A 26,806-nucleotide genomic window follows, 5' to 3' on the forward strand; every position below is an offset into this window, starting at 1 on the left:
CCTTCAGTTTCACCTCTGGTCTCCTAACCCTTCAGTGCTCGTGCTGCCCAGTCACCAATGACATTTTCTGTCTTCCATTTGCTATTGGCTGGCAGAGCCTCGGTGAAGCCAAACCCAGAGCAAACAAGTTTCACTTCTCTACCATGGAGCCTTATCTGTGCTCTCTCTTTCTGTTGGGGATCCTGGCCCCGAAGGAGACCCGGGCAGGTAAGTAGAGAATACTATTAACTGGCCGCCTGGACACTGGACACAGGACACAGCAGGTCGAGGTAGCGGTGCCGGGGGCGACGGGGCTGGGATGCCGCCGGGGAGGAGGCATCTCGCGGCGGCGGGGTTCCCAAGGCCACTCCCCGGGGCCGCCGGGGTCCGGTCTACGCAGTCACTGTCCTGACCCCGGCCCGGGTCCCCACGTCCAGGCTCTCACTCCCTGAGGTATTTCGACGCCGCCATGGCCTCGCCCGAGCTCGCGGAGCCCCGGTTCCTTGCCGTGGGCTACGTGGACGACCAGCAGTTCGTGCGCTTCGACAGCCACGGCGCGAGTGCCAGGGAGGAGCCGCGGGCGCCGTGGATGGAGCAGATGGAGCCGGGCTACTGGGAGCGGAACACGCGGGTCAATAAGGAGAACGCACAGAGCTACCGGGTGGGCCTGGAAAACCTCCGCGGCTACTTCAACCAGAGTGAGGGCGGTGCGTGAGCGTCACGTGAGCCCCAGAGCAGAGGGGAGGGGGAGGGGCGGGGGCGAGGCCCGTCCCACTTTCTCCTGTGGCTCCCACTGCAGACGTGGGGGGCGGGGGGGGGGGGGGCAGGGAATCGGTGCGGGCTGGGAGACGTCTGGCCGCGCTGACCTGGGGCTGGGGGCGGGGCAGGGGTCCACACCTACCAGAGCATTTGCGGCTGCGAGGTCTCCCCCGAGCTCACCTTCAAGCGCGGGTTTTACCAATTCGCCTACGACGGCCACGACTACATCGCTCTGGACACGGAGAGCGCCACGTGGACCGCGTTGGTGCCCCAGGCTCTGAACACCAAGCGCAAGTGGGAGGCGGACAGGAGCCTGGTTGAGAGAGAGAAAGCCTATCTGGAGGAGAAGTGCGTGCAGTGGCTCAAGAAGTACCTGGAGATCGGGAAGGAGACGCTGAAGAGGGCGGGTAGGGCTCCAATCCGCCAGCGTGTGCGCGACGCTCAAGGCCCCCAGCCCGTCCTTCTCCACCTCCCCTGCAGCATCAGCCCCGGGTCCCCGACCCTCAGGGACGCCCGGATTGTGGGGTGTTCCCCCAGGCCCAACCCGTCCTCGTGCCCTTGGAGGGGAGGGGGAAAGGGAGAGCCTGGAAATGTCTCTGCCCTTTGCCTCCAGACCCGCCCTCCGCCAGAGTGACTCGCCACACTGCCCCCGACGGGGAGGTGACCCTTCGGTGCCGGGCCCAGGACTTCTACCCGGCGGACATCTCCCTGACTTGGCTTCGGGATGGGGAGGAACAGCTCCAGGACACAGAGTTCATTGAGACCAGGCCCGCAGGGGACGGGACCTTCCAGAAGTGGGCAGGTGTGGATGTGACCTCGGGCCAGGAAGGGAAATATACCTGCCGAGTTCAGCACGAGGGACTGCCTGAGCCCCTCACCCTGAAGTGGGGTAAGGACCGTGAGGAGGGGCTGGGAAAGGCCATCCCTCCCATTCCCAAAAGACCAGAGGGAGGTGGGGTGACTGGGGGGAAGTGGGGGAGGGGCTAGTGAATCTCAGGCCTCAGAGGGATCAGGGCCTCTCGCTGCCCTTTTCCATTTCAGAGCGAGAGTTCTCCTCCACCCTGGTCATTGCAGGGGTCATTGTTGTCCTCATCAACATCATTGCAGTCATTGCTGGAGTTGTGATCTGGAGGAAGAAGAATTCAGGTGGGCAGGACTGGGAGGGGGTCCTTAGGGAGCAGGCACCGTGGAGATCCTGGCTTCCCCTGACCAGAAGCTTGTCTTTCTGTCCCCAAGTGCTCTCTTTCCCATTTAAGTGACTGTGAGATAGTACTTAAGAGTCTAGATCAGGGCTAGGGAAATTCAGCTGTAATCAAAAAGGCCAAATTCAAGAAACTTTAGTTAGACATATTTAAAAATGTACATTGTTTTGTAAAAATCTAACTGCTATGTACTTAGTAATTTAAAAAAATGAAAACTATTTGTTAATTTTAAAGTTAACTAAGGCCACAGGTTCTTCACCGCTGTTCTAGATAAACAAATCCCTACCTAGAAACCATTTTTCTGGAGGATGCCTGGCAGGGGTATAACAGGCTGGCCTAGTGGGGAATCTGCTTCAGACTCAGATCAGCAATGAATATGGGGATCTCTGCCAGAGGGCCTGGGTGTCCCCCAGCTGGGGCTGTAGACCAGCCTTGGGAACCCCTGGAGGCAGGCCTGGAGGTGGGGAAGTGTCCATTTGGGGGGCCTCTTTTCTCTCTTCCTCTTGCATCCAGAGGCTGGACTGGAGTGGGGGTCAGGGGTGCAGTCCCAGTTGTAATTTGTTGTGTCTCCAAGACAAACCAGTGAACTCCTGAGACCTTCGTGTGGTCTCCTTTCCTGAATTCCTCACTGGAAATTTGTTTTCTTTTCCAGGTAGAAAAGGAGGGGGCTATGTTCCGGCTGCAGGTAGGTGAAGGGTAGACATGAAGGGTAGAAGGAAGGGCCTAGCCCATAACATCTCAGGGACCTGAACAATGAGAAGGCAGAGGAGAGGCTTAGCCCAGTAGCCTTCCCTTGTTGTTTTCTTCCCTTCCTATACCCTGGTTCTGAAATGTATGTCCCTGACTGGATCATTTCCCTCCTTTGTCTCCAGGCAGTGACAGTGCACCGGGGTCCGATGTCTCTTTCCCAGCCAAAGGTGAGACTCTGGGGGCCTGGAAGGAGAGAGGGGCTGGGGTAAAGGGGGCCAAGCACAGAGGAGGGTGGGTGAGAGGTTGGGCTGAGGACTGGATGGGTGGAGAGGCAGGCCCTTCAGAATGATGAGAGGCTGGAGGCCAGAGGGGACTTGGAGGATCTCCCTGAATCTGTCTTTCCTTCTTCAGCTTGAGAGAATTGCCTGCTATGGGCCTGAGGAAGAAAACAAGTCTCCAGTCCTTGTGTTGTTTCTGTGGACCCCTGGCTTCTCTCCCCAGCACTAGCTCCTGGGATCCTCCCTGGACTCTACTGGCCCAAGCCCCGGGGAAGTATCATTAGGGCCCTCACCCTGTTCTCTAAGACCTCCCTCCCCTGCCTTCTTTTTTTTCTGCCTGTCTCATTCCACAGGGAGACAACCAGCAGTAAGGGCAGAGGGTTTTGGAAATGAACCCTCCACATCTGATGTTGCACTGACCTCTGGGAGCTTTGTCTAACCAAAAAAAAAAGCCTAATGAATTATTGTTCTTGAAACTTTAGCTTTTCTTTACAACCTCAACTGAGCCTTGCATTTGGGTGGGGGATTTTGGGGGACAGAATGACAACATGGAGATGTTTTGGGCTTATGACAGGAAAATAAATGAAAGATTGGAGACATCGGAGAATCCTTTTATTTGGTCTGCTGAGTCTGTGAGTGCAGGTCGGGGCTGGGGCCAAGAGGGGAAGGAGCCTGGGGGAGGGCTGGCGTATTATACGTGGTGAGGGTGCAGATGCTTGTCTTTGCTTTGTACTGCTCGGGTGCACTTGTGGACATGGTATATTGGGACTTGTTCCAGGGCCTCAGACGGAGCCCAGGCCGTGTGTTCCTCCTATAACTGGAATGAAGGCCAAACAGTCTGCTGGGTGTCTAGCCCATAAGCCGACCCTCAACACCAGCCTTCAAAGAGTTCCAATTCTCTCTGTTTTGTCATTTTTTTCTCTCCTTGTTTATGTGTACCTGCTTTTCTTTCATTGCAGGGGCCTCCCTAAAGGCTTCTGTGGCCTCTGCTCAGGGCCCATTCTAGGGCCCTGACCCTAACCGCAGGTGGGGGCTTCCCCCTCTGAAGAAGGGAAGGGTTTCACCTTGGAATTAACGAAGAAGGGAATATTTATTCTCTAAAAAGAAAGAAGCACCTGGCCCTTTTCTACCTCAATGGGGTCCTGACCCTGTATGTGGTTAGAGTCCGTTGATCGATCTCCACCTGTATCTTTCCTCCTCTCCCACTCTCCTTTCCCCTTTGGGATGATCCATGATGCTGGGAACTTTTACTTTTCCCTCTTTTGTTCTTCCCTATTGTTTCTTTCAAAAAAGATGAGTGTTTTAATGATTTCTATTTCTCTCCCATCTTATAATCACTATCTTAGCTTAGCATTGGATAATTTTTTTCCTCTTCTGAGGCCATCCAAGTTTTGCTCCCTTGTTCTACAATCCCTGTGTGGCAGGGTTTCCCATTACAATGATTCATTGACCTACAGAGGGCAGACACAAAGAGGTGGAAGCAGGCCTTCCTATCGCCTAGCTGATATGTGATAATTAAGAGAAAACATTTACTAAAAATGTCAGATCAGATCCTGGGGTCATGCTGGGTATTTGTTGCTCATACAACGCTTTGAGTGGCTAGAACATAGTTTTTGCAGCAGGAGGTTGGAGGCCTCTCTCTGAGCCCCAGTTCATCTCCCAAGCAGCCCAGGGATTCTGTGATAAGTGGGTGGACAATCTCCCCTGGGGTGTAAGCCATCTTATCCCATGGCCAGACAGGATTTGGGGACCCTGGGGTTGAAGTAGGGAAAGAGCTTCAAGGGAGTGGAGCCATCTTCTTCTTTGAGCCCAGAAGCTTCCTCTTGCCTTGGTCATCCAGTTGTGGAGGGTTGTACATGGAGGACTTGTCTTTTCTCTTTTCACGAGACTTCCCGTCCCTATGTGGCTTACAAGGAGCATGACAAAAATAGAGCTTTTATATCTCTGATGAATAATTAGTTTGCTGAAATATGAAACATCTCTCAGAGAACTGGAATTACTTTTCTAACCCTAATTCATTAATTCTGTGACCCCCAGAGTCCAGTTTTCCAAATCCCCTCTCTAAACCATTATAGGTGTCCATAAGCAGGAAGGGCTGCTCCAGCAGGCCCTGCCTTGGAGGAACTATGACTAAATCCTATGGGCTTTGTTAGAGTGTGGATTCTACAAAGTATGTGGCCTGAAGTGATCCTTAAGTACAAATTAGTGGCTCCCATTTCTATTTGTGGGCAGCCAGGTAGCACAGTGGATAGAGCGGAGGGCCTGAAGTAAGGAAGATTCATCTTCCTGTGTTCAAATTTGGCCTCAGACACAAGCTGTGTGGCCCTGGGCAAGTCACTTCACCTTGTTTGCCTCAGTTCCCTCATCTGTAAAATGAGCTGGAGAAGGAAGTGGCAAATCACTCCAGTATCTTTGCCAAGAAAACCCCAAATGGGGTCACAGAGTGTTGAAAATGAAATCACCACCACCAAATTTTTGTTTGAGTTTGACATCACTGGTTAGACTAGCTGACCTCTGAGGGCCCAAATGACTCTCAGATTCTGTGATTCTGATTTTCTCTACACTTATGGTTGGTTCACATCAAGGGGTTCCCTGGCTGGCCCTTTGCTACTACCTACTCAACACACATAGGACCATGGAAGGATGTTGAGACTACCCATTGGGAACAATTGTTGGGTCAACATCCTTTTAGAGTCCCATATATGTGTGCTGGGGTCAGGGTCTGGCAAACACAGGCCTTCCCGGCCCAAACCTTAGCTTGCTCTACAAGGACCTTAGCTTTGCCTCCTTGCTTTCCCGATATTTTCCCTGTAACTCAAAGGTTCAAAGCAAGAGATCTGGCTTCTTATTAGCCTTAGTATCACTGACAATGCAAATGTTGTTCTCATTTTACTGATGAACAAACTGAGGTACAGAGAGGCTCAGTGAGGTGCTCAGAGCCACACACCCAATGAAAGCCAGAGTTAGGACCTGACCTCAGGTCTTCCAGTCCACCACGGGGCCTCCCAAGCCCAACACTCCACATCCTGGCAGCAGCCCTGGGTAAAGTCTGCCCTGGATAGACATGTGGAGGTCTGCCTCTGAAATATTTCTTCTGTATCTCCAGTTAATCCCTTAAACATGGGCACCTCATTCTGCAGCTCTCCCTCTCCTGAATCCCCTGTTTCTAGCAAGGATCTCCCCTGGAATCTGTAAATATCTCTGGAATCTTCAGACAAAGGCATAAGCAGGATGGGAGAGGAGAGAAGGTGTCCCTGTGCATCACAGCCATGTGCTTCCATCTCCTGTGTTTGCAGCCCCTGGGCGTCAATAGCATGCCTGAAACCAAACCCCCTGGCCCTGTCCAAAGTTAGGGGAATATTAAATGAATTTCATTTTCATAGGCGTCCACGTGAGATGAAATTGGGGCTCATGTTCCTCGTTTGCAGCAGTAAATGGGTCTCAATTTCAAGCTAGTGAGATGGCTTAGTCAGTGGAGCCTCTGATTTAGAGTCAGAGAGATCTGAGTTCAGATCCCATCTCAAACACTTAATAGCTTTGTGACCCTAAGCAGGTCACTTAACCTCTCACCTCAGGTTTCAGTATTTGTAAGATGGAGGTCATAATAGCACCTCTCTCCCAGGATGGGTGTGAAGGTCACATGAGATCATATTTACAAAGTACTTTGCAAAGCTTGTTATAGAAATACTAGCTGTTATTATTGTTTTCAAGTGCTAATTCCTATGATACTCATTAAAATGATGACTTTCATCCAATCCCTTCACAACCCTAAGAATTCCTCCCATTGTGAATGAGAGGCAGCTGTCTTTTATCTCCTAAGCAGGACATTCCTGCCACCCAGTGGTATTACAGGATTTCGAATTAGAGTATCCTCCTTTCTACAATGATGAATGTGAAGAGGGGAGGTGGCGGGTGCAGTTCTCTGACAAACTAGCCCTTGAAGGCTTCATACTTACCAGTGAGCTTGGGGACTTCACAGAATCATCAGTTTAGAGTTTGAAGAAGCTCCGAGGCCATCTGGTCTAGCTGCTTAGGACAGGCGCCTAGTCCATAGGAGACTCAATAAATGCTATTGGCCTGACTGACTCAACTCCCCGAATCCATTCCTCTGATCTCTAGGACTTTTCTGTGAATGTAAAATCTGCTTGACAATGACTAGAAACTTGATTATTCAGTAGAATAATGATAAATAACAAGTTATTGAAGAAAGATTCTGGAAATTGAGGATCCTTAAGCTGCTTTCTGGGTCACTGGCAAATAGATTGCACATATATGGAACAATAGTAAACAACATGGGGTCATGATTAGGTACTAGCTTATGTGGCCTAGGCTAAGTCAGCCTTAGGCGTTCAGTGTGGGATACCCAGGGAAGGCTTCCCAGTGGGAAGGGGGCTTCAGCTTCAAAGTAGAAGGTATATTTGTCTGTCAGGGGTTCTTCACCTGAGGTACGCTGACGCCCAAGGAATTTGATGAGAATTTTCAGGGGGTCTGGGAATTTGGATGGGAAAAAATACATCTTTATTTTGCCTAACTTTTAATTGAAATGTAATTATTCCTTTGACTATTAAATTTCCAAAAACCACACTAGCTTATTGAGAAGGCATTTATTAAAAGCTTCACCAGATGACACACAAACAAGTTAAGATGCCCTGATCTAGGTTATAGATGGGATAGTAATAGAAGTGGTCAGGGAATGTGTCATTAGGTAATTTTTGGTCAAGTTAACCATACCAGTATCATCATATTGGCCAATTTTTTTTTAGATGAACTATATCAACATTTAACATACAGAGGTATGAATCTTTTAGACCACCACAATACTGAGAACTTGACTTGTTTACTTATATCAGAATGAGGGAACTATAACTGTATTTTAGGTGCCTTTAGGCACTCTTTGTATATATAAGTCCATGTGTACGTATACCCATAATTTTGAATGCATATATATGTATGAGACACAATAACTACTAACCAATCAATTCATCAATAAGACTTAGAAAACTGCTCATACCCTTTGACCCAGCCATACCACTAGTAGGTCTATTTCCAAAGATGATTGGGGGAAAAGGAAAAGAACCTACATGTTCTAAAATATTTGTAGCAGCTCTCTTTGTGGTTGCAAAGGACTAGAAATCATGAGGATGCTCATCAGTTGGGGAATGGCTGAACAAGTTGTATTACATGATTATTATGAGATACTACCGTGCTATAAGAAATGATGAAAATGTAGAAAAACTTGCAGGAAATAATGAAGAGCGAAATGAGCAGAACCAAGAGAATGTTGTATACAATACCAGCAATATTGTTTTAAGAACAACTTTGAATGAGTAAGTCATTTTGAATATTATAAGTACCCAAATTAAGTACAAAGGACCTGTGAAGGAAGAAGCTATATGTATCCAAAGAAAGAACTGACAAGTAGAAGTATGTATAGAATGATTTTACACACACACACACACACACACACACATATACACAGAGTTTCATCTGCAATCATCTTTTTTTAAAATCCAACTATGCTATGTAAACGCTTGTTTTATTTCATAAGTTCAAAATCAAATAAATAAAAATCACACACACACAAAGCTATAACTGGCTCCTGTCAGCTGCAGCCTGGGCATCAGTGACTAAGCCAGATGCTAGGCCACAGCTTGGTTAGTGTTGGGTTGGTCAGTTTATCCAGAGCCCAGTTCACTAGGAACACTCTGAGTGAGGAGAAAGGGAGGAGATGATGGGAGAAAGAGGTCATAGGGAAAAGAAACAGGACAAAAGGCCTGTCTTTGGTCTTTGCATTCTTTCCAGTGATTCCCTGAACTCTCCTGGAGTCCTTATTCTTTCTAAAGACATTCAGGATCTGGTCCTCTCCTTTTGTTAGAGGGTATGCTGCTGAACAACAGCTAGCTGATAGTTCAGGTTCAATGTTGGAATGAAATAAGGCTCTCACAAATCATTGAACGTTAAAGAAAGGAGGTTGACTTTGTCCTAACCCGGTGATGATGTGCACCAAGGACCCAGTGATACTTTTCTGGATGGGGCTCCTCTCACTTCCAAGTGGAAACTTGTCTGGTCAGCAGGGCGGGGTGGGTGACTCCAAAAAAGGTACCATGCTGAAAGAGCTACACCTCCCCATGGAGGGGACTTTAGGAGCCCTTGGGTCACCAGGAAGCTACCTTGAGGGAGACAAGGGCCAATCAAATCCTAGATACTGCCTTGTTGCCTTTTAGGGAAAACTAATTCTCATTTTTGGGAAACTAGAAACCCTTGTTCCTATCACACACTACCCCAAAGACCCACAGATCTTCTAAAGGACCTTCCACCATTTCCTAATTTTTAGGATTTGGTTGGGCAATTGTCCTGGCCCAAGGAATACAAGAAGTGAAGAAAAAATACTTTGCCTCACCAAAGAGTAACCAAAAGAAAAAGGAAAAAAAGATGAGGAGGATGAAAAAAAAATGGAAATTCTAGACTTTCTCTTTCTCCTTTGGATGAACTGAGCCTCAGATCTTAATGATCTAGACTTGGTGTCAAATACTTATGGCACCATATTAAAATGTAATTGGGAAATATTTTACAAAATAAAGGTGCAATAAAACATAAAGAATGTTAATATGTGGTTTTCTAAGCCAATATGCAGCCCAGGGATCCTTACCTACAGAGCCTGTCAGGTAGCAAGAGTTTGTTAATTAATCGAGTGATTAATTACAGTGTAACTAGTCAGGGAGCTGACTGTGAATATGATAAACAGGGAATGTTTCCTGGCTCCTCCAAAAGAGACTAGACATGGTTCAGACTTCAGAGGAAAGAAAGGGAAAGCCAGTTAGGAGCCTGTTGTCAAACCCTGGCCCTGGAGGCAAGGAGGAGTGAAGCGAGAAGGGCAGTTTAAAAAGAATGAAGATCTTTAGGTAAGAATTTGTGACCAAGAAGAAAACATCCCTGGGAGACAAAGGCAGACAAAGAGATGCTGTGCCCACTCCCCTAGACTTTCTTCCTTCTATGAGTCGTCTCTATTATGATTCCAGCTGACAGTGGTGAAGGCTTCACTGCTGAGCTCCAGAGGATAAGCTCATGTTGTGTTGTCCCAATGACTTACTGTGCACTTTGTCCAACTGAGGACTCATCGTCCCTGATCTGGCAGCAGCCTGCCCTCCCAGCCTCGTTTCCAACCAGTGCCCCTCAAGCCCTCTCTGCTTCAGCCAAACTGTCCTATTCACTGTCTCTCCACCAAGAAGCAGATGACCCAAGGTCAAATCTTCTTCTGCTACTGTTTGCATATGGGCAAATCCCATCACTTCTCTGGACCTCATCTTCCTAACTGTAAATAAGGGTTTTATCTCTAAAGTCCCTGTAATAGGTTCAGTGTCCAGTATGGCATCAGCAGATGAATTGGAGGCCCTTTTTTTTTTTTCCAAAAGGGGACCACCCTTCCCTCATCCTAAGTGAGGGCAAGGGGCAGTGATCCCTTTCACTGGAGAAAATAATTGCCCCTGAGGCAGGAAAATGCCTTATTTCCCCTTTAGACAAGTCCTTGAGCCTGCATATAGCTTCTCTCCACCCAAACTGTTATTAAATGGGGAATATCCTCCTTCATGAAAAAAATTAATTTTAATCCTTTGAGTCCACATCCTATACTTTCCTACCTCTGTACCTTTGTCCATACCATTCCCTACACCCATAATGCCCTTCCATTACTAAATCAGTAAAAATTTGTTCATCCTATTAGACCCTGCTCAACAAATGTCACCTCTTCCAAGATGGCTTGCCACACCACTTCATTTGGAAATGATTCTTCTATCTACAAGGCGCAAACAGAACTTTGTGGACACTTCAGTTTGCTTTATTACAGCTGCTTGTATGTTAGAGTGGTTGACTCTAACAAGACTGGAAGCTCCTCAGGGCCCAGGCTGTACCAACTTGATTACTTCTGTCACAGCCCAGGCTTTCCATAGAGTGGGGGCTCTTCAGTTACACTGACCAGGAAGAGAACTGCTAGACATTGGGAGGAGTTCCACCCTCTGGGTCCTTGGTAAGCCCCAGAGCTGCCCCTCCCCCAGCCCTTGGATGGTGGCAGTGACTGCAGACTGCTGGCAATCACCCTGCTTCTTCTGGCTCATCTTCCCCAGGCCCTCGATCCATGGACCAAATCCCTGAGCCCCCAAGCACCACTAGAGTAGGGAACTTCCCCACATTTGCCCCCAAGGCGGTCTGTCCCTTCACAAGAGTCCTGGGAAGCAGTCAGTGATGACTGGTAATTCTCAAACAGATCCCTCCCCGCCCCCCCCCCTCCATTGCAAGATCTACCTTACCCAAGACACAATTACTGCAGACCCAGGATCCCCTGCCCATGTAGGATTCCTTCCCTGATACAGTTTCCCTTCACTCTTACCCTGACCTGCCCTCCCAGTGGTCCCAACATTCCCAAGTCCAGCAAAAGTGAAATGTCTTGGGAACTTCTTCCCCTAGAAACTACTGCCCAGTAGGGACCCACCAACCCCACACTCATCCTTCTTCCCCGAATCCTGAGTTCAATGGGGCTTTCGCTAGAAGGGGTGACTTCACTTGCCGCCTCTAGGCTGTCAGGCCCAGCCAGATCCCACTTCTGAACCTCTTCCTCCATCGCTCTTTGCTCCTGTCAGAAATACCCATTTCGGCTGCCGTGCACCTCTCCTGGCTCCCTGAAAGTGCCCAGCGCGCTCACCCTCCCACATCGTCCAGCTCCCCAGCCTGGCTCCTTAAGGCCCCAGCTCTGCTCTCAGACCAGGGACTTGGAGCCCACAGCAGGCAGCCCTTTCCGCCGTTACCCCACCTCACCCCCATTTCAGATAGGAGCGCCCCCGCCCTCGCTGAGATCCGCTGAGTCCAGAGCCTGATTTGCCCAGTGGCTGGTGAAGTTTAAAATCCGTGGGCGGGTGGACAGTGGAGGTCAGAGGACAGAGTCGAGAACCGAAGACACGCAGGGACTGGAGCTCAGGTTGGACCTGTGCTCCTTCCCCACTTGGAGGCTTCAGGGATCCAGGGCTTGGCTCTCTTGGCTCATGGGTCAAAGGACCTGCTCAACTTTCGGTTTCTTCTCCCAGAAACATCTCCGATTCTCGCTAGTAGAGCAGGCTGCCCCAGCTCGCTCCCTTCCCTGGCCGTTCCCCTCATCCTACCACTCACCCCAAACAGGGACAATTGTCCCCAAATAGGGACAAATTCCAGACTCTCGCTTGGGATTCAGGCAATGCCGCCTTCAGGACCCAGATACTTAGTAAAAAATAGGAAGAACAGGCAAGGAAGGAAAGTAGCCTGGAAAACCCCCCTTTCCCATCCCTGGTCATGGTTCGTAAGCGTCCTGGAATTTCTCTGTCCTCGCTGAACCAGTTCTGAATAACTGTGGGCGCCTCTGTTACCGCTGCTCTTGGTGCCTGTTTGCCTGACTGACGAACTGAACCAGCGAGCGAATGGACTGATGGACAGATCCCTCTGTCCTGGTAATGACCAGCTGCGGAGTGTTCAGAAAGCCAGCTGACCACACCAGATTTACGTTTTTTTTTTCATCCAAAAAAGTAAGGAGACTGAACTTGGTGATTTCTGGGGACCATTTTAAGTCGGACATCCCATGATTTCAGTGAGCAGGGCGACTTTGGGTGTATAACGTTGTAAAGAATGCGGCTCTCCGGGTCTGGAGGTTGTCTTTTTGTCTCTGGGTCCCGGGGACCTGGGGATCCCCTCTGCCTAGGAGTTGCCAAGTTTGATAGAGTAGACTTCTACAGCCTCCTGGGTTTGCAGGATGGTGTTTGTGGTTGGCAGCTGAAATCTTCTAACGCCCGGAAAAGCTAAGCCGCTGCTCAATCTTAGTTAGCCAGTCCCAGCACTGACCAAATCCGACGGGTCCTAGCGCCCTCAGGGTAACATATCGCCCCGCCCCTCTTCTCGTCCCCTCCCTCCAGCGGTGTTTATCTCTGGGTTGTTTTCCTTTCAGGTCTCTCTAGGTCTAGTGTACAACGGAAAGTCAAATACATTCTGAAAGCATGACACACCAGAATCCTTTTGGTTGACTCTGGCCTCCATCCCCAAGTTCTATTGGGGAAAATAAAGTCTTTTTTTCTTTTAAGGAGTAAGTTCCCTTCTCTATCTCTCAGTGTGAGGGTGCTCAATGATGATGCCGGCTCAGGTTGATGGCCAGAAAGTCTTCTCTTTTCTCCTCTTTCTCCACCTCCTGTTGCCTCAACTCCTTCTCTGTCTCCTTTAACTCATCCTCCTAGTGATGCAATGGATAGAGTTCAGGCCTGGAGTTAGGAAATCTCATCTTCCCGAGTTCAAATCTGGCCTCAGGCACTTGCTAGCTGTGTGACCCTGGGCAAATCACTTAACCCGGTTTGCCTCAGTTTCTTCATCTGTAAAATGAGCTAGAGAAAGAAATGTCAAATCATTTCAGTATCTTTGCCAAGAAAACCCTAAATGAGGTCCTGAAGAGTCAGACACGACTGAAACTACTGGACAATACCCGGGAGTACTTCTTCTTCCTTTAATTCCTCCTCCTCTTCACCCCCGCCCCCACTCCTTCTTGTAAAAAACAAAACAAAACAAAACATGTTTGTGAAATTTTCTGTTTCCACAGAAGTTAATGTAAAAACAGGATGCCTGTGGGTTAGTATGCCCTGATTAGCAGGTCCTCTTTAACTACAAGTATTGACAAATAACTAACAGCTATGCTTGCACCTGTGCATGCTTAATTGGCTTCCTTAAGGTATAAGAACTTGCTGTTGGTTCTTTATTAGTGTGTGTGTGCTCTTTGGGAGCAGCACCTCAGCTTCTTGCAAGAAATGAAAAAAATGCCTTCCTCCATTCACTCTGTCTTTGAGTCAATCTAACATTCTCAAAAATCTTGATTAAATATTTATATGGAGTAGTTCTATGTCAGGCTTTGCAGTGGAGAAATAACGGTTCTTTTTCTCTGATGACTCATAATCATAGGTGAGACTCCAACAACTGTTGTGTTTGTGAGATTGCCCCCAGATTAATATGTCTGTTTTCTATGAGTTACCTTACCAGACACAGAGTCAGCCTGTTTGCTGAAAGGAGCCAATTTGGAGCCTGCAGTGAGCCAAAAGTCTTGCTCTCTTCCAGAAGCCTTTGCTGGTGTTTACTGCTTGACCTTGCTGAGCTGTGGGTCTCAGACTGGCTTGAACCAGACTGGTGGTCGACTGTTCCTGCAAAACATTCTGCTTTTGTGTCTCCTGTTTCTAGGAAAGACTGTCCATTCTTTACGCTAACCCCTCCCTAAATCTCCCCTTTTAAAATTTCAAGCATAAATTGCCCCTGCCTCTCCTAGGCTATGGATTCCTTTATACGTTGTACTGGGGTTCCACTTTACCAAAGTCTAATTTTCCTCCTAACGAAGCTTTTCTGCTTTCAACTCAGCTTGGTCTTCTCTGCATTTTGAGGGGTGGGCTTAGCCTGGTTGACATTTCATTCATCCTTTGTGATGGAAGAGGATCAATGGTTCAGGAGAGTGTGAATTCCGTTGAAGTGAGGCGGAACTGTGCAAAGTCTTCTGCTTTACTCCTCCAGAGTCATAGGAGTCCAGAGGCAAGACAAAAAATCAGGACAGTTGGCGATGGCCCGGCCCAGCCCAGCAACCAGTTAAATAGGATGAAAGGACAGTCATTAAAGATGAGCTAATTACCTATAGGACAACCAGTTTAAAGTGTCCTGGGGGATTTAAGATTAGAATAGATACTTCTTGTCAATTAAGATGTCTGAATCTTTGTGACCCTGTGGATCGTACTGTCTGTCCATTTCCTTCTCCAGTAGATTAAGGCAAAGAGAAGTGATTTGCCAAAAGTCATATAGCTAGTAAACTTCCAAGGATTTGAACTCAGGTCTTCCTGACTCCAAGCCCAGTGCTCTTTCCACTAAGCCACCTAGCTATCCCATGAAAGAAGAAAGACACTTCGGCTAGATAAATTGATCTGAGAATCACCAGCATAGAGATAACTGACCAGCTGAGAGCCAATGAGATCACCAAGTGAGAGAGTGCTTACAGAAAAGAGAAATGAGGCCAGGACAGAGCTTTGGGAGACACCAACAGTTAGTAGATGCATGAAGAATCAGTAAAAGTGATCAAGAAGGAGTAATGAGATAGCTAGGAGGAGAGCCAGGAGAAAACAGTGTCATGAAAACCTAGAGAGCAGATGAAATGCAGGAAAAGAAGATGGTCAGCACTGTGAAATGGTGCAGCCAGGTGAAGAAGGATGAGTACTGATAAGGAACATGAGATTTCGCAATGAAAGCCATTCCTGGTATCTTTGGAGAAAAGTTTCATTTGAATGATGGCAACCAGATTAGAGAGGGTTTAGAAGACAGTGATAGGATAGGAAATAGGGGCCCTAATTGCATGTGCTTTTTTCAAGGAGGGTAGCTGAGAAGGGGGAAATGCAATCACACAATCTTCTGATTCTTTCCAGGATCCCTCATTCTTCTTTTTTTAATTTTTAATAGTATTTTATTTTTTCCATTTATATGACAGTTCCAATTTCATTTATAATTCCATTACATTTATTTTTTCCAATTACATGAAAGTTTTCAACATTCACTTTTATAAGATTTTGAGTTCCAAACTTTTTTCTCCCTCCCTCCTTGCCAAGACAGTAAGCAAGATGATATAGGTTATACATGTACAATCAAATTAAACATATCCACATTAGTCATGTCATGAAAGAAGAATCAGAACAAAAGGGAAAAACCAAGAGAAAGGAAAACAACAACAAAAAGGTGAAAATAGTATGTTTAAGTCAGCATTCAGACTCCCTAATTCTTTCTCTGGATATGGATAGTATTTTCCATCATGAGTCTTTTGGAATTGTCTCGGAGCATTGTATTGCTGAGAAGAACCAAGTTTATCAAAGTTGATCATGGAACGATGTTGCTATTCCTGTGTACAATGTTCTGGTTCTGCTCATCATTTCTTATAGCACAATAGTATTCCATCACATTCATATGCCACACCTTGTTCAGTCATTCCCCAACTGATGGGCATCCCCTCAATTTCCAATTCTTGGCCACCACAAAAAGAGCTGCTATAAATATTTTTGTACATGTGGGTCTTTTTCCCATTTGTATGATCTCTTTGGGATATAGACCTAGTAGTGGTATTGCTGGTTCAGAGGGTGTGCCCGTTTTTATAACCCTTTGGGCATAGTTCCAAATTGCTCTCCAGAGTGGTTGAATCATTTCACAACTCCACCAACAATGCATTAGTGTTCCAATTTTCCCACATCTTCTCCAGTACCTACCATTTTCCTTTTCTGTCATATTAGCCAATTTGATAGGTGTGAGGCGGTACCTCAGAGTTGTCTTAATTCAAATATCTCTAATCAATAATGATTTAGAACATTTTTTTCATATGACTATAGATAACTTTCATTTCTTCATCTGAAAACTTCCTGTTCATATCCTTAGACCATTTATCAATTGCAGGCTCCTTCTTTTTTTTTTTTTTTTTATTCAGCCAAAGACAAGGTTTATTAGAACATCCATCATATTGGCTAAACCCTTAAGGAATCTGAACATTAATGAGATATTGGCTAGATTTTAAGAATCTGAGCACCTTAATGGCGACAAGATGGACCTTATATACAGAAAGACTATGGAAGTGGCCAAATAGTCTATGGGGGAGAGGGGACTATGAGGTAATAGAAAGCCAGAGACCAGGACCAAGTGGCCAAGGGAGAATGGAGCCTAGATAGGATTAAGGGTGGGAAGTGGCCAGGGGCCATTGGGAGGTTATAGACAATAGAGGGCAAGGTAGCAAAACTGGGAGACTGGGCATGGCGATAATGAAAGGCCAGTTGATAGATTATAGCTTTAGGTGAACACCAGAGATTTGGCCATGTGGGAAAGTCTAGGGTTTTTCCTTTTTGGGGTCCAGATCCCATCCTCATCATTACCCCCCTCAAACAAATGGGACCCAATTTCTTTTGGGGTAAGGGGCAAAGATCTCGGCTTCTGAAACTGCTTCTTGCTGGCAAGGGGTGTAGAGCTGTCCCTGCCTCGAGGGGGTCCCAAGGAGAAGGTTGCCTGGAACCAAGCACAGGCTGCATCTGGGGACGATGAGGGGACATATGCTGCTACCCTCTGTTTGCTACCAACTATAGGTGAATGACCTGTAGTCTGGAAGACACAAATCTGACAGAAAAGACTACAGGGCTCAGATATGATGGGATAAAACATCCTTAGCTCTATTTGGATTCAGATAATTCAATTTTCCAACCATATAGTATCAAATCCACTTCATGGCCAGTTTCAGGAATGGCTAGGTAGGTAACATTCCTTTTCAAAGGAACATAATGGGGAAACAGAGCCGGGAGGATCCCATCTTAGACTGAGGCTAAAATTGTCCTCTCAGCTTTTCCCAATGTTGACTTCCCACCAGTATCACATTCTCTAAGTAGCTTATGGCATTTCTCTCAGATGGTGGATTATTGATTTATCAATGGATTGTGATCCATCAGACTATTCAAAATAAAATCCTGTAAGCTTTTACCTCAAATAGCAAGTTTCACTAATCACAGCTTAGTAAAAACTTTTCCAGGATTTACATCTTAAATTTAAATTTGTTCTGATGTAAACAGCCAATCGTTAGAGATTATTTCTTTATACTTGCAAATTCTCAGTTCATTACATGATTTAGCTGCCCAGGTGATCTCATCAGATCATAGGGTTGAACTCTAATCTGTATGCAGATGACTCCCCAAATCTGCAAATTTGGCCATCTTCTCTCTTCTGAGCTGTAGTCCTGATTCTAGAACTGCCTTTGGACAACCTCATCTGGATGTCTAATAGGCATTTCAAACTCCATATGCTCATAATAGAACTCATCCTTCCCACTGGACCCATCTCTTTAACCTTTCCAGGTTCTCTTGAGGACACCATAATTTCTGACTTCTCCAAGTTCACAAATCACAGTCATCTTTCCCTCTCCACTCTCCCTTACTACTCCTTCACTTCCAGTCAGCTGCCAAGTCTTTCTAAGTCTACCTCCCTAGCATCTCTAGTATCCCTCTCCTTCTCTCTACTCAGAGGACCACCACACTCTGTAAATTGTCATTACCTCTTGCCTGGACTACTGTGATAATCTCCTATTTTGTTCTCCCTGCTTCCAGTCTCTGCCTCTGTAACCCATCCTTCACACAGCTGCCAAAATATTCTTCCTAAAGTAGACTGAATCCTGTCATTTCCTTGAATAAGAATCTTCAATGGCTCTCTATTCATTCTACTATTAAATGCTATGTCCTGTATTTGACATTCAAAGCACTAACCTTTTCTAGACGTCTCATTAGACTATACTCCGTGGAGACAGTTGGGTAGTGAAGTAGATAGAGTTCTAGGCCTAGAGTCAGGAAGACCTGAGTTCAAACCCAGCCTCAGACAACCTCCAGCTGTGACCCTGGGCACAGTTTTGCCTCAGTTTCCTCAAATGTAACATTGGGACCTAGGAGAAGGAAATGGCAAACCACTCTAGTATCTTTGTCAAGAAAATCCCATAAAATGGTGTCACAAAGAGTCAGACATGACTAAATGACTTAACAACAACAATATTCCATTCAGACTGACCTACTTGGTGTTTCTTCCCCTTGCCACTCAATCTCCCACCTCCATCCCTTTGGATAAGCCATCCTCCATGTTTGGAATGCTCTTTTTCCACCCTCTACACCTTTTGGCTTCTTTCAAGTTAGCACTCAGGTAGGTGTTGCCCTGCTTGTTACTATTCGCACCCTCCTCACATCATCTTGCGCTAACTTGTTTAGAAACTGCATCCCCTACTGAAACGTAAGCTCCTTGTGGGCAGGAGCCATTTTGATCTTTGTCTTTGTATCCCCAGCCCACTGCTTTGTCCATAGTACGGATTTAAAAATGCACGTTCAATGGAGCTGTAGTGAAAGATCACTGGATTAGGATTCAGGGCACTTTCCTCCTCCCTGGGCCTCAACTTCTTCCTCTGTAAAGGAGTAGGTTGGGTTAGATTATGTCTAGGGCCCTTTCAGCTCTAAATCCCATGAGCCTCCTCTGTAAAAAGAGGGAAATGCTTGCACATGCCAGGGTTCTTAGGAGGACAGAATCAGATAGTGTACATGCCAACCTGAAGCAAAAATAAGAGACAGCTTCAGCAGCTTCTGCTGCCACTAACATCACCATCAGCACCAGCAGATGAGATTGCATGTGTGTGAGAGCTTTGGAGATTGGCCAGGTGTAGGCAAACATAGGCCTGGACCATTGTTGTTACCTTTCCCCTATAGGGCTTATAACAACCCTGGCATTTCTGCTCTCTATCCCCCCTCCTCTCTCCTTCCCAGGGGAGGTGTACCCAGTGCCAGCCAGGGCACCTGGAGCTGTCTGTCTGGGAGCAGACTTTCCAATATAGAAAGTGACTGAGGAGCCAGGGCAGCTGAGCAAACACAGCCTGGTCTCTGAGGAAAGGCTTGACTGAAGCCCTCTTTTTTACTTCCTCCCATTTCCAAAGGGCAGCATGTTTTCCCTTCCCCAGGGGCTCCTGACTGCCACCTGTGCCACTGACTGGACCAAGGTCCCAAGTCAGTCCAAGAGAATGTCTTCCAATCGACAAGGGCTTTCCTTCATGAGCTCTTAAGTGTAGACAGACTAGGCTGGCTTAGGCCAAAACCCAAGGCAGCCTTCCTGGCCTCAGTCAGTGTTTTCTATCCTTTATGCAGTAATCACCCCAGTCATGTAGATTGCCATCCAGGATGTGCTGTCCCTGTATGCCCCTGGTCATACAACTGGTATTGTGATGAACTCCGGTGATGGTGTGACCCACACTGTGCCCATCTATAAAGGTTATGCCCTTCCCCATACCATCCTCCATCTGGATCTGGCTGGCCGTGATCTGATGGACTGCCTCATGAAGATCCTGACTGAGAGAAGGTACAGTTTCACTACCACAGCTGAGAGGGAAATTGTGTGTGATATCAAGGAGAAGCCACATTATGTCACCCTAGACTTTGAGCAGGAGATGGCCACTGCTGCATCTAGCTCCTCTCTGGAAAAAAGCTATGAGCTCCCTGATGGTCAGGCTATCACCACTGGCAAGGAGAGGTTCCAATGCCCAGAAGCTCTCTTCCAACCATCTTTCTTAGGCATGGAATCCTGTGGAATCCATAAAACTACCTTCAACTCAATCATGAAGTGTGATGTTGATATCTCAAAAGGATTGATATGCAAATACCATATTGTCTGGTGGTACCACCATGTACCCAGGCATTGCTGGCAGGATGCAGAAGACTACAGCCCTAACTCTCAGCTGTCTGATAACCACTAGGGACACCTTTGGGGAATAATGCTTTAAAAATTATCAATAAAATACGTGAAGAAAGCCAATTACACGGAAATAAAGATGAGATTCCCCACCCCACCTCCATCCAAGTTCATAGATCCCATCCTTGGATCCCTGGGGCGCCTGAGAAGCCCTGGAGACCATGACCTGACCTCTCTTCACAGGCCTCCTCTTCCAGCCTTTTCAGAGGCCCAGCCAGTGGGGTAACTAAAGACTTTCCTTTCAGTGCTAGAACGGATAGGTAGTCTATACCTGTAGTTATATGATCGGTTAGCTCAAGGCTAGCCCGCCCCCTTGTGGTTATATTAGACATAGCAATCTGAGGAACTATTTCAGTTGCCTCCTCACTCCCTCCCCCACCCTAGCCAGGTGCTACCTGAAGCACTCAGTACCTCTGAGTGTGTATAATAGCTTACAGGGCTATAAGATTAGGAGGTGGAAGGGACCTCTTGTTCAATTTCCTCATTTTACAGATGAAGAAACTGATGCAAAGGGCTTGTCAATGACATGTCCATGGCCACCCAGGTAATACCAGTCAGAATTTGATTTTTAAACCCAGGTCCTTGAATTGTAAATCCAGAAGCCAGTGAACAAGCAATTATGAAGCACCTACTATGTGCCAGGCCCTGTCCAAAGTAGTAGGGATACAAAGAAAGGTCAAAACAGTTCCTGCCCTCAAGGAGCTCCCAGTCCAACGGAAGGGACAACATGGAATTCTCTATGTGTATAGAAGCTATATAGAGGTAGAGAACAGAAGTGAGGAGGCAGCACATTCCAGACATGGAGGACAGCCAGTGAACAAGCACAGAGTTGAGAGATGGAGTCTTGTGGGCAGAACACTGAAAGTCCAGTGTCCCTCCATCCCAAAGTGAGTGGAGGGGAGTAAAGTGTGACAAGACTGGAAGCGGCTGGGTTACAAAGAGCTTTAAAGACTTTTGTATTTCATCTCAGAGGTGACAGGTGATCCTGGAGTTTATTGAATTGGGGTGGTGATGTGTGATAGGGTCAGACTTTCATTTTAGGAAGATCCTTTTGGCAGCTGAGTGGAAGATGGACTGGAATGAGGAGAGACTGGAGGCAGGGAGACCCAACAGGTGACACCAGTACGAGTGGAGAGAAGGACTGTAGCAGAGCTGTTATAAAGGTAAAAATGATAAACTTTGGTGATCTCTTTCAATGAGACCCCTCCACCTTGCTCCCCACTACACTTGTCAGGAAGGTCAATCTGCCTTCATGTCCGTGTACCAAAAATTGTTGTCCCCTAAGATGCTGTGATTGAAGTTAGCGAATGGGCAAGGGCCTTCTATATTTGGGATAGAAGCAGGCAGATTGTGGCATTTCTCACTTCCTAAAGTAGTGCCCACATTTCAGGGACAGAAGAGATTACTTGAAGGAAAGGGGAGACATGATTTAATCCCACCTTCTTACTTTTACAGGTGAGAGGCCCAAGTTCCATGTAAAACAGGTTACTGATTGTGAGTTAGTGGCTAAAAATGGACTTTTTCTTCCTTGATGCTCATCTGTTTATCAATAAATCTGCCATGGGCCTCCTTTTGGTTCCCTTAATATCTTGCTAATATCCACCCATCTGTTGCTTCTCATCCTTACTACATGACTGGCCATGACCTTCCTGGTCTATATATACACCTGATAATGGATTTCATGCCACTTCTCCTGGCCTAGTTGTTGGTAACCCACTGTAGGCTCTTGATGCCTAATTAGGCCATTTTCTGGCACTTTAATTTCAATTTTTTTTTCTTCCCACTAGATTATGGTGTTCTATGACTCATAGCCATGCATATCATCAGTAGAAATAGACATTAATGAGATAGGCAGTTTGTAATTACTGAAAGCACCACACATTTTCTCCAATGAAATATAGTCTACTCTTCTCCTCCTATTCAATTCTGTATCCAGCTTAGTGTCCATTTGGTGTTCCTGTCCAAGAGACCAACTGACAGTCTGAATGAACATACATGGAGGCATGTGCCATTGAAATTCCAGGCAATATTAGGACTTCCTTCACTTTGCTTTTTCATTGTACAGATGGTTAGCTCAATCTCTTTGATATTGTCATAGATTTCCCTTTAGAGGCTCTGTAGTGTTGATCTGATTTGTGTGATGTCATATGGGAATGGGAGGAATTGGAGAATCCTGCCTTCCAGGGAGGATTATCCTTTTGTTTGGATTCAAGGCATAACATGCTCCACGTTACTGGCAGATTGGCGCAGTGGAACATAAATAACATTTGAAACCCAATATTCTGAGTTCTGATCCTGGCCTTCTTATTTACTATGACTTTACTTACTGCGAGCCTATTTCCTTCGCTATAAAAGGATTCACATAAATGATGTCTAAAACCTCATTTATGTTTGCTTCATAGGTGAACTATGTTTTAGATTTCATTTCACGGCAGTGCTCTGTACTTCATAGAAAATTTCTCCATTACGTCTATCAAAGAATTTTCTCTTTTTAACATTTGGTGGGAGTTAACTTGTTTGATGGGAGCCTTCAAAGGCACATTTAGTTCTACTGAGTCAAATGCTTTAAATTCTTTTAAAAATTATTCACAGTAGATATCATGGGATCTCATATGCTCTACAATTTAGTCAGTTATATGATACAGTATATGTGCTTCGGAACTATTTTTCAATGTCTTGCCCTTTCTCCATTTTTAATAGAATCTGTCCTCTAGATTTACAGAAGCTATTCTCATAATGATTTTGCAAAGACAGGACAACAGGCTGATGAGTAGCTGACAGTGACTCCTGTCTTCTTTATTGCCATCATTTGCTTGGCATACTGGTGGTAAAATGCTCAGAACTTTTCAATTCTTTGGGAATCTTTCTCCCTTTGAAGGACCTTAATAATTGAAACTTCCAGGAAAATGGTGCCATGAGAAGTCATAAGAGAGTCCATCCAATGCCACCAAATGGTCATCAAAACATCAAGAAAAAGGACAAAAGAAGCAGAAGCGTCAGAAATCCTCCAGAGGGAAAATGTGAACTAAAAGAAGAGGTCTATCATAATAGAAAACCATCATTCTGGATTCAAAGGAGCTGGGATGAAAGGCTGCTGGCCTAAGTCTAGAGTAGCAGCTACTAGGAAGGCCAAAGCTGGCAGGAGTTCAGGCAAGAGGAGGAGTAGGAGGAGGAAGAGCTGAGGCTCCCAGAACAATGAGAAAAAATGAACAGGAAAAGCAGTGGCAGTGACCAAAAAAGCTAGATATTTCCTAAGACAATAAAAATCACTGAAGGAATTTATGAGAGAAATAAAATTAGGTAAAAAAAAGAAGAGAATAGGGGGAACAGAGCCATGATGGTGGAGTAAAAGCAGTGACTTGCTTGAGCTCTTCCCCAAAACTGCTCCAAATATCTGTAAAAAATGACTCTTTGGGGCAGCTAGGTGGCACAGTAGTTACAATTCCGGCCTTGGAGTCAGGAGAACCTGAGTTCAAATCCTGGCTCAGACTAATGACACTTACTAGCTGTGTGACCCTGGGTAAGTCACTTAACCCCCATTGCCTCACCAAAAAGCAAAATAAATAAGTAAATGACTCTAAACAAATTCTAGAGCAGCAGAACCCACAAAAAGACAGAGTGAAAAAGAAATTTCCAGCCCAAGACAACCTGGATGGTTTATGAGAAAGGTCTGTTGTGCCAAGCTAGGAGAGGAGCACAGTTCAGTGTGGGCTGCACAGGTAAAGAAGGGGCCCCAGTGAAACTGGAGCTGGCATCAAGGGACTGAATCACTGGTAGCTGTGGCAGTTTCCAGACTTCTCAACCCACAAATGCCAAAGACATCTTAGAAGGTCAGTAAGAAAGATCTGTCACAAAACAAGAAAATGATAAATTCTGGAGACGATTTGGGAAAATGGGAACATTAATGCATTGTTGGTAGAGTTGTGAACTGACCCAACCATTTTGGAGAACAATTTGGAACTATGGCCAAAGGGCTATAAAAATGTGCAAACCCTTTGACCTAGCAATACCACTTCTAGGGCTGTATCCCAAAGATATCATAAAAATGGGAAAAGGACCCACATGTATAAAAATATTTATAGCAGTTCTTTCTGTGGTGGCAAAGAACTGGAAATTGAGGGGATGCCAATTAATTGGAGAATGGTTGAAAAGTTGTCGTAAATGAATGTAATGGAATACTATTGTGCTATAAGAAATGATGACCAAGCAGACTTCAGAAAAACCTGGAAAGACTTGTATGGACTGATGCTGAGCAAAGTGAGTAGAACCAGGAGAATGTTGTACACAAAAACAGCCTTGTTGTATGATGACTAACTTTGATAGACTTAGTTCTTCTCAGCAATGCAAGAATCTAAGACATCTCCAAAAGTCTCATGATGGAAAATGCTACCCACATCCAGAGAAAGAACTATGGAGTCGGAATACAGATTGAAGCATACTGTTTGCCCTTTTTTCTTCTATTTTGTTTTGTTTCTTCTTTCTTATGGTTCCTCTTATTAGTTCTAATTCTTCTTTACAACATGACTAATGTGAAAATATGTTTAATAGGAATGCATGTGTAGCGCCTATATCAGATTTCACACCATCTTGGGGAGAGGGAGAAAATTTAAAACTCAAAAGCTTATAGAAGTGAATGTTGAAAATTGAAATTAATTAATTAATTAATTAAAGAAAGAAAGAAAGGTCTGTTGGACCTGGGTGAGAGAGGAGCATGATCTGGCCCCAACCCTGAGGTGGTGGTGGGCCCTGGCTGTTTCCAGAGCTCTCAGTCCACAGACAGAGGTGGGGATTGAGCAACTGATCAGAGGGAGATTGGAGGAATCTCCTTGCTGGCCCTGAGGCAAGATTTTCTTGATTTGCCCGTGCTTGAATCTGGGTCACAGTCCTAGGGGGCAGTCCTGGGGTGAGGAGCAGTGCTGGTGTGGCTGAACTTGTGGCAGCAGTGGAGAGGGAATCCTCCTCACAGTTCTAAGGCAGAAAAGAGTGCTTGTGGTCACTTGTAGACCACAGCACAGGCCAGGAAAGGAGTAAACACCTTGCCTTTGATCATACCACCTTGGAAGAACTGAAAATTTACAGGTCCCTAGAGGTATCTCTGAAAACAGCTGCACAAAACCCCTGAAGCTTGGGAAAGTACATCCTCCACATTGGAAGCAGAGCCCTATCTTAACAAAGAGTGAACAATTGAAGTAATTGACTGAGAATATGAGTAAACAGCAGAAAAAACTCAGACTATAGAATCTTACTGTGGTGACAAAGAAGATCAAAACATACAACCAGAAGAAGACAACAAAGTCAAAGCTCCCACATCCAAAGCCTCCAAGGAAAATGTGAATTAGTCTCATGCCATGGAAGAGCTCAAAAAGGATTTTGAACAGCAAATAAGGGAAGCAGAGGAAAAATTGGGAAAAGAAATGAGAATGACGCAAGAAAACAATGAAAAGTGAGCCAACAGCTTGCTAAAGGAGACTCCCAAAAAAAAAAATACTGAAGAAAATAACACCTCAGAAAAATGACTAACTAGGGCAGCTAGGTGGTGCAGTGGATAGAGCACCGGCCCTGAAGTCAGGAGGACCTGAGTTCAAATCCGACCTCAGACACTTGACACTTACTAGCTGTGTGACCCTGGGCAAGTCACTTAACCCCAATTGCCAAAAACAAAAACCAAAAACAAACAAACAAAAAAACAACAACAACAAAAAAATGACTAACCCAAATGGCAAAAGAGATCCAAAAAGCCAATGAGGAGAAGCATGCCTTAAAAAGCATTGGCCAAATGGAAAAGGAGGTCCCAAAACCTCACTGTAGGAAATAATTCCTTAAAAATTAGAATAGAACAAAAAGCTAATGACTGTATGAGAAATCAAGAAATTACGAAACAAGACCAAAAGAATGAAAAAAATAGAAGACAATGTGAAATATCTCATTGGAAAAACAACTGACCAGTTGAGAGATAATTTAAAAATTATTGGACTATCTGAAAACCATGATCCAAAAAAAAGTCTAGACATCATCTTTCAAGGAATTATCAAGGAAAACTGCTCTGATATTCTAGAACCAGAAGGTAAAGTAGAAATTGAAAGAATCCACTGATCACCTCCTGAAAGCAATCTCAAAAGGAAAACTCCTAGGAATATTGTAGCCAAATTCCAGAGTTCCCAGGTCAAGGAGAAAATATTGCAAGCAACCAGAAAGAAACAATTCAAGTATTGTGGAATCACAATCAGGATAACACAAGATTTAGCGGTGTCTACATTAAGGGACTGCAGCGCTTGGAATATAATATTCCAGAAGGTAAAGGAGATAGGATTACAACCAAGAATCACCTACCCAGCAAAACTGAGCATAATCCTTCAGGGGAAAAAATGGGCATTCAGTGAAATAGAGGACTTCGAAGCATTCTTGATGAAAAGATCAGAGCTCAGTAGAAAATTTGACTTTCAGATACAAAACTCAAGAGAAACATGAAGAGGTAAACAGGAAAGAGAAATCATAAGAGACTTACTAAGGTTGAACTATTTACATTCTGCATGGAAAGATGATATTTGTAACTCATGAGTCCTTTGTCAGTATTAGAGTAGTTGG

The 26,806-nt window shown here is 45.5% G+C and overlaps 1 protein-coding gene and 1 pseudogene across 3 annotated transcripts; both read left to right on the forward strand.

The window, feature by feature from the left end:
* The first annotated feature begins 84 nt into the window (after window positions 1-84).
* Window positions 85-3,278, forward strand: LOC114042681 (BOLA class I histocompatibility antigen, alpha chain BL3-7-like). Of its 3 annotated transcripts, none has more exons than XM_027861368.1 (8): window positions 85-207; window positions 417-677; window positions 867-1,145; window positions 1,352-1,627; window positions 1,780-1,888; window positions 2,597-2,625; window positions 2,813-2,857; window positions 3,042-3,278. In XM_027861368.1, the coding sequence occupies exons 1-8, from the start codon at window positions 144-146 to the stop codon at window positions 3,044-3,046; spliced, it is 1,068 nt and encodes a 355-aa protein (XP_027717169.1). In that variant the 5' UTR covers window positions 85-143; the 3' UTR covers window positions 3,047-3,278. The 3 variants fall into 3 exon arrangements, with proteins under 3 accessions (XP_027717169.1, XP_027717167.1, XP_027717168.1); XM_027861366.1 differs by having other exon boundaries at window positions 91-207; window positions 417-686; XM_027861367.1 differs by having other exon boundaries at window positions 91-207; window positions 417-686; window positions 1,780-1,884; window positions 2,593-2,625.
* A 16,353-nt stretch (window positions 3,279-19,631) lies between these two features.
* LOC114042676 lies at window positions 19,632-20,244 on the forward strand (annotated as a pseudogene).
* Window positions 20,245-26,806: the final 6,562 nt, after the last annotated feature.

Source organism: Vombatus ursinus, unplaced genomic scaffold (assembly GCF_900497805.2).
Source record: "Vombatus ursinus unplaced genomic scaffold, bare-nosed wombat genome assembly UNPS02014669.1, whole genome shotgun sequence".
Classification (NCBI taxonomy): Eukaryota; Metazoa; Chordata; class Mammalia; order Diprotodontia; family Vombatidae; genus Vombatus; species Vombatus ursinus.

Excerpts from the sequence above, each read along its gene's own strand:
- LOC114042681 (XM_027861366.1), top strand. The coding sequence starts at position 144 with ATGGAGCCTTATCTGTGCTCTCTCTTTCTGTTGGGGATCCTGGCCCCG. Across the intron at positions 1,146-1,351 it reads GGAGACGCTGAAGAGGGCGG|ACCCGCCCTCCGCCAGAGTG; the intron begins GTAGGGCTCCAA and ends CTTTGCCTCCAG. Across the intron at positions 2,626-2,812 it reads GGGCTATGTTCCGGCTGCAG|GCAGTGACAGTGCACCGGGG; the intron begins GTAGGTGAAGGG and ends CTTTGTCTCCAG.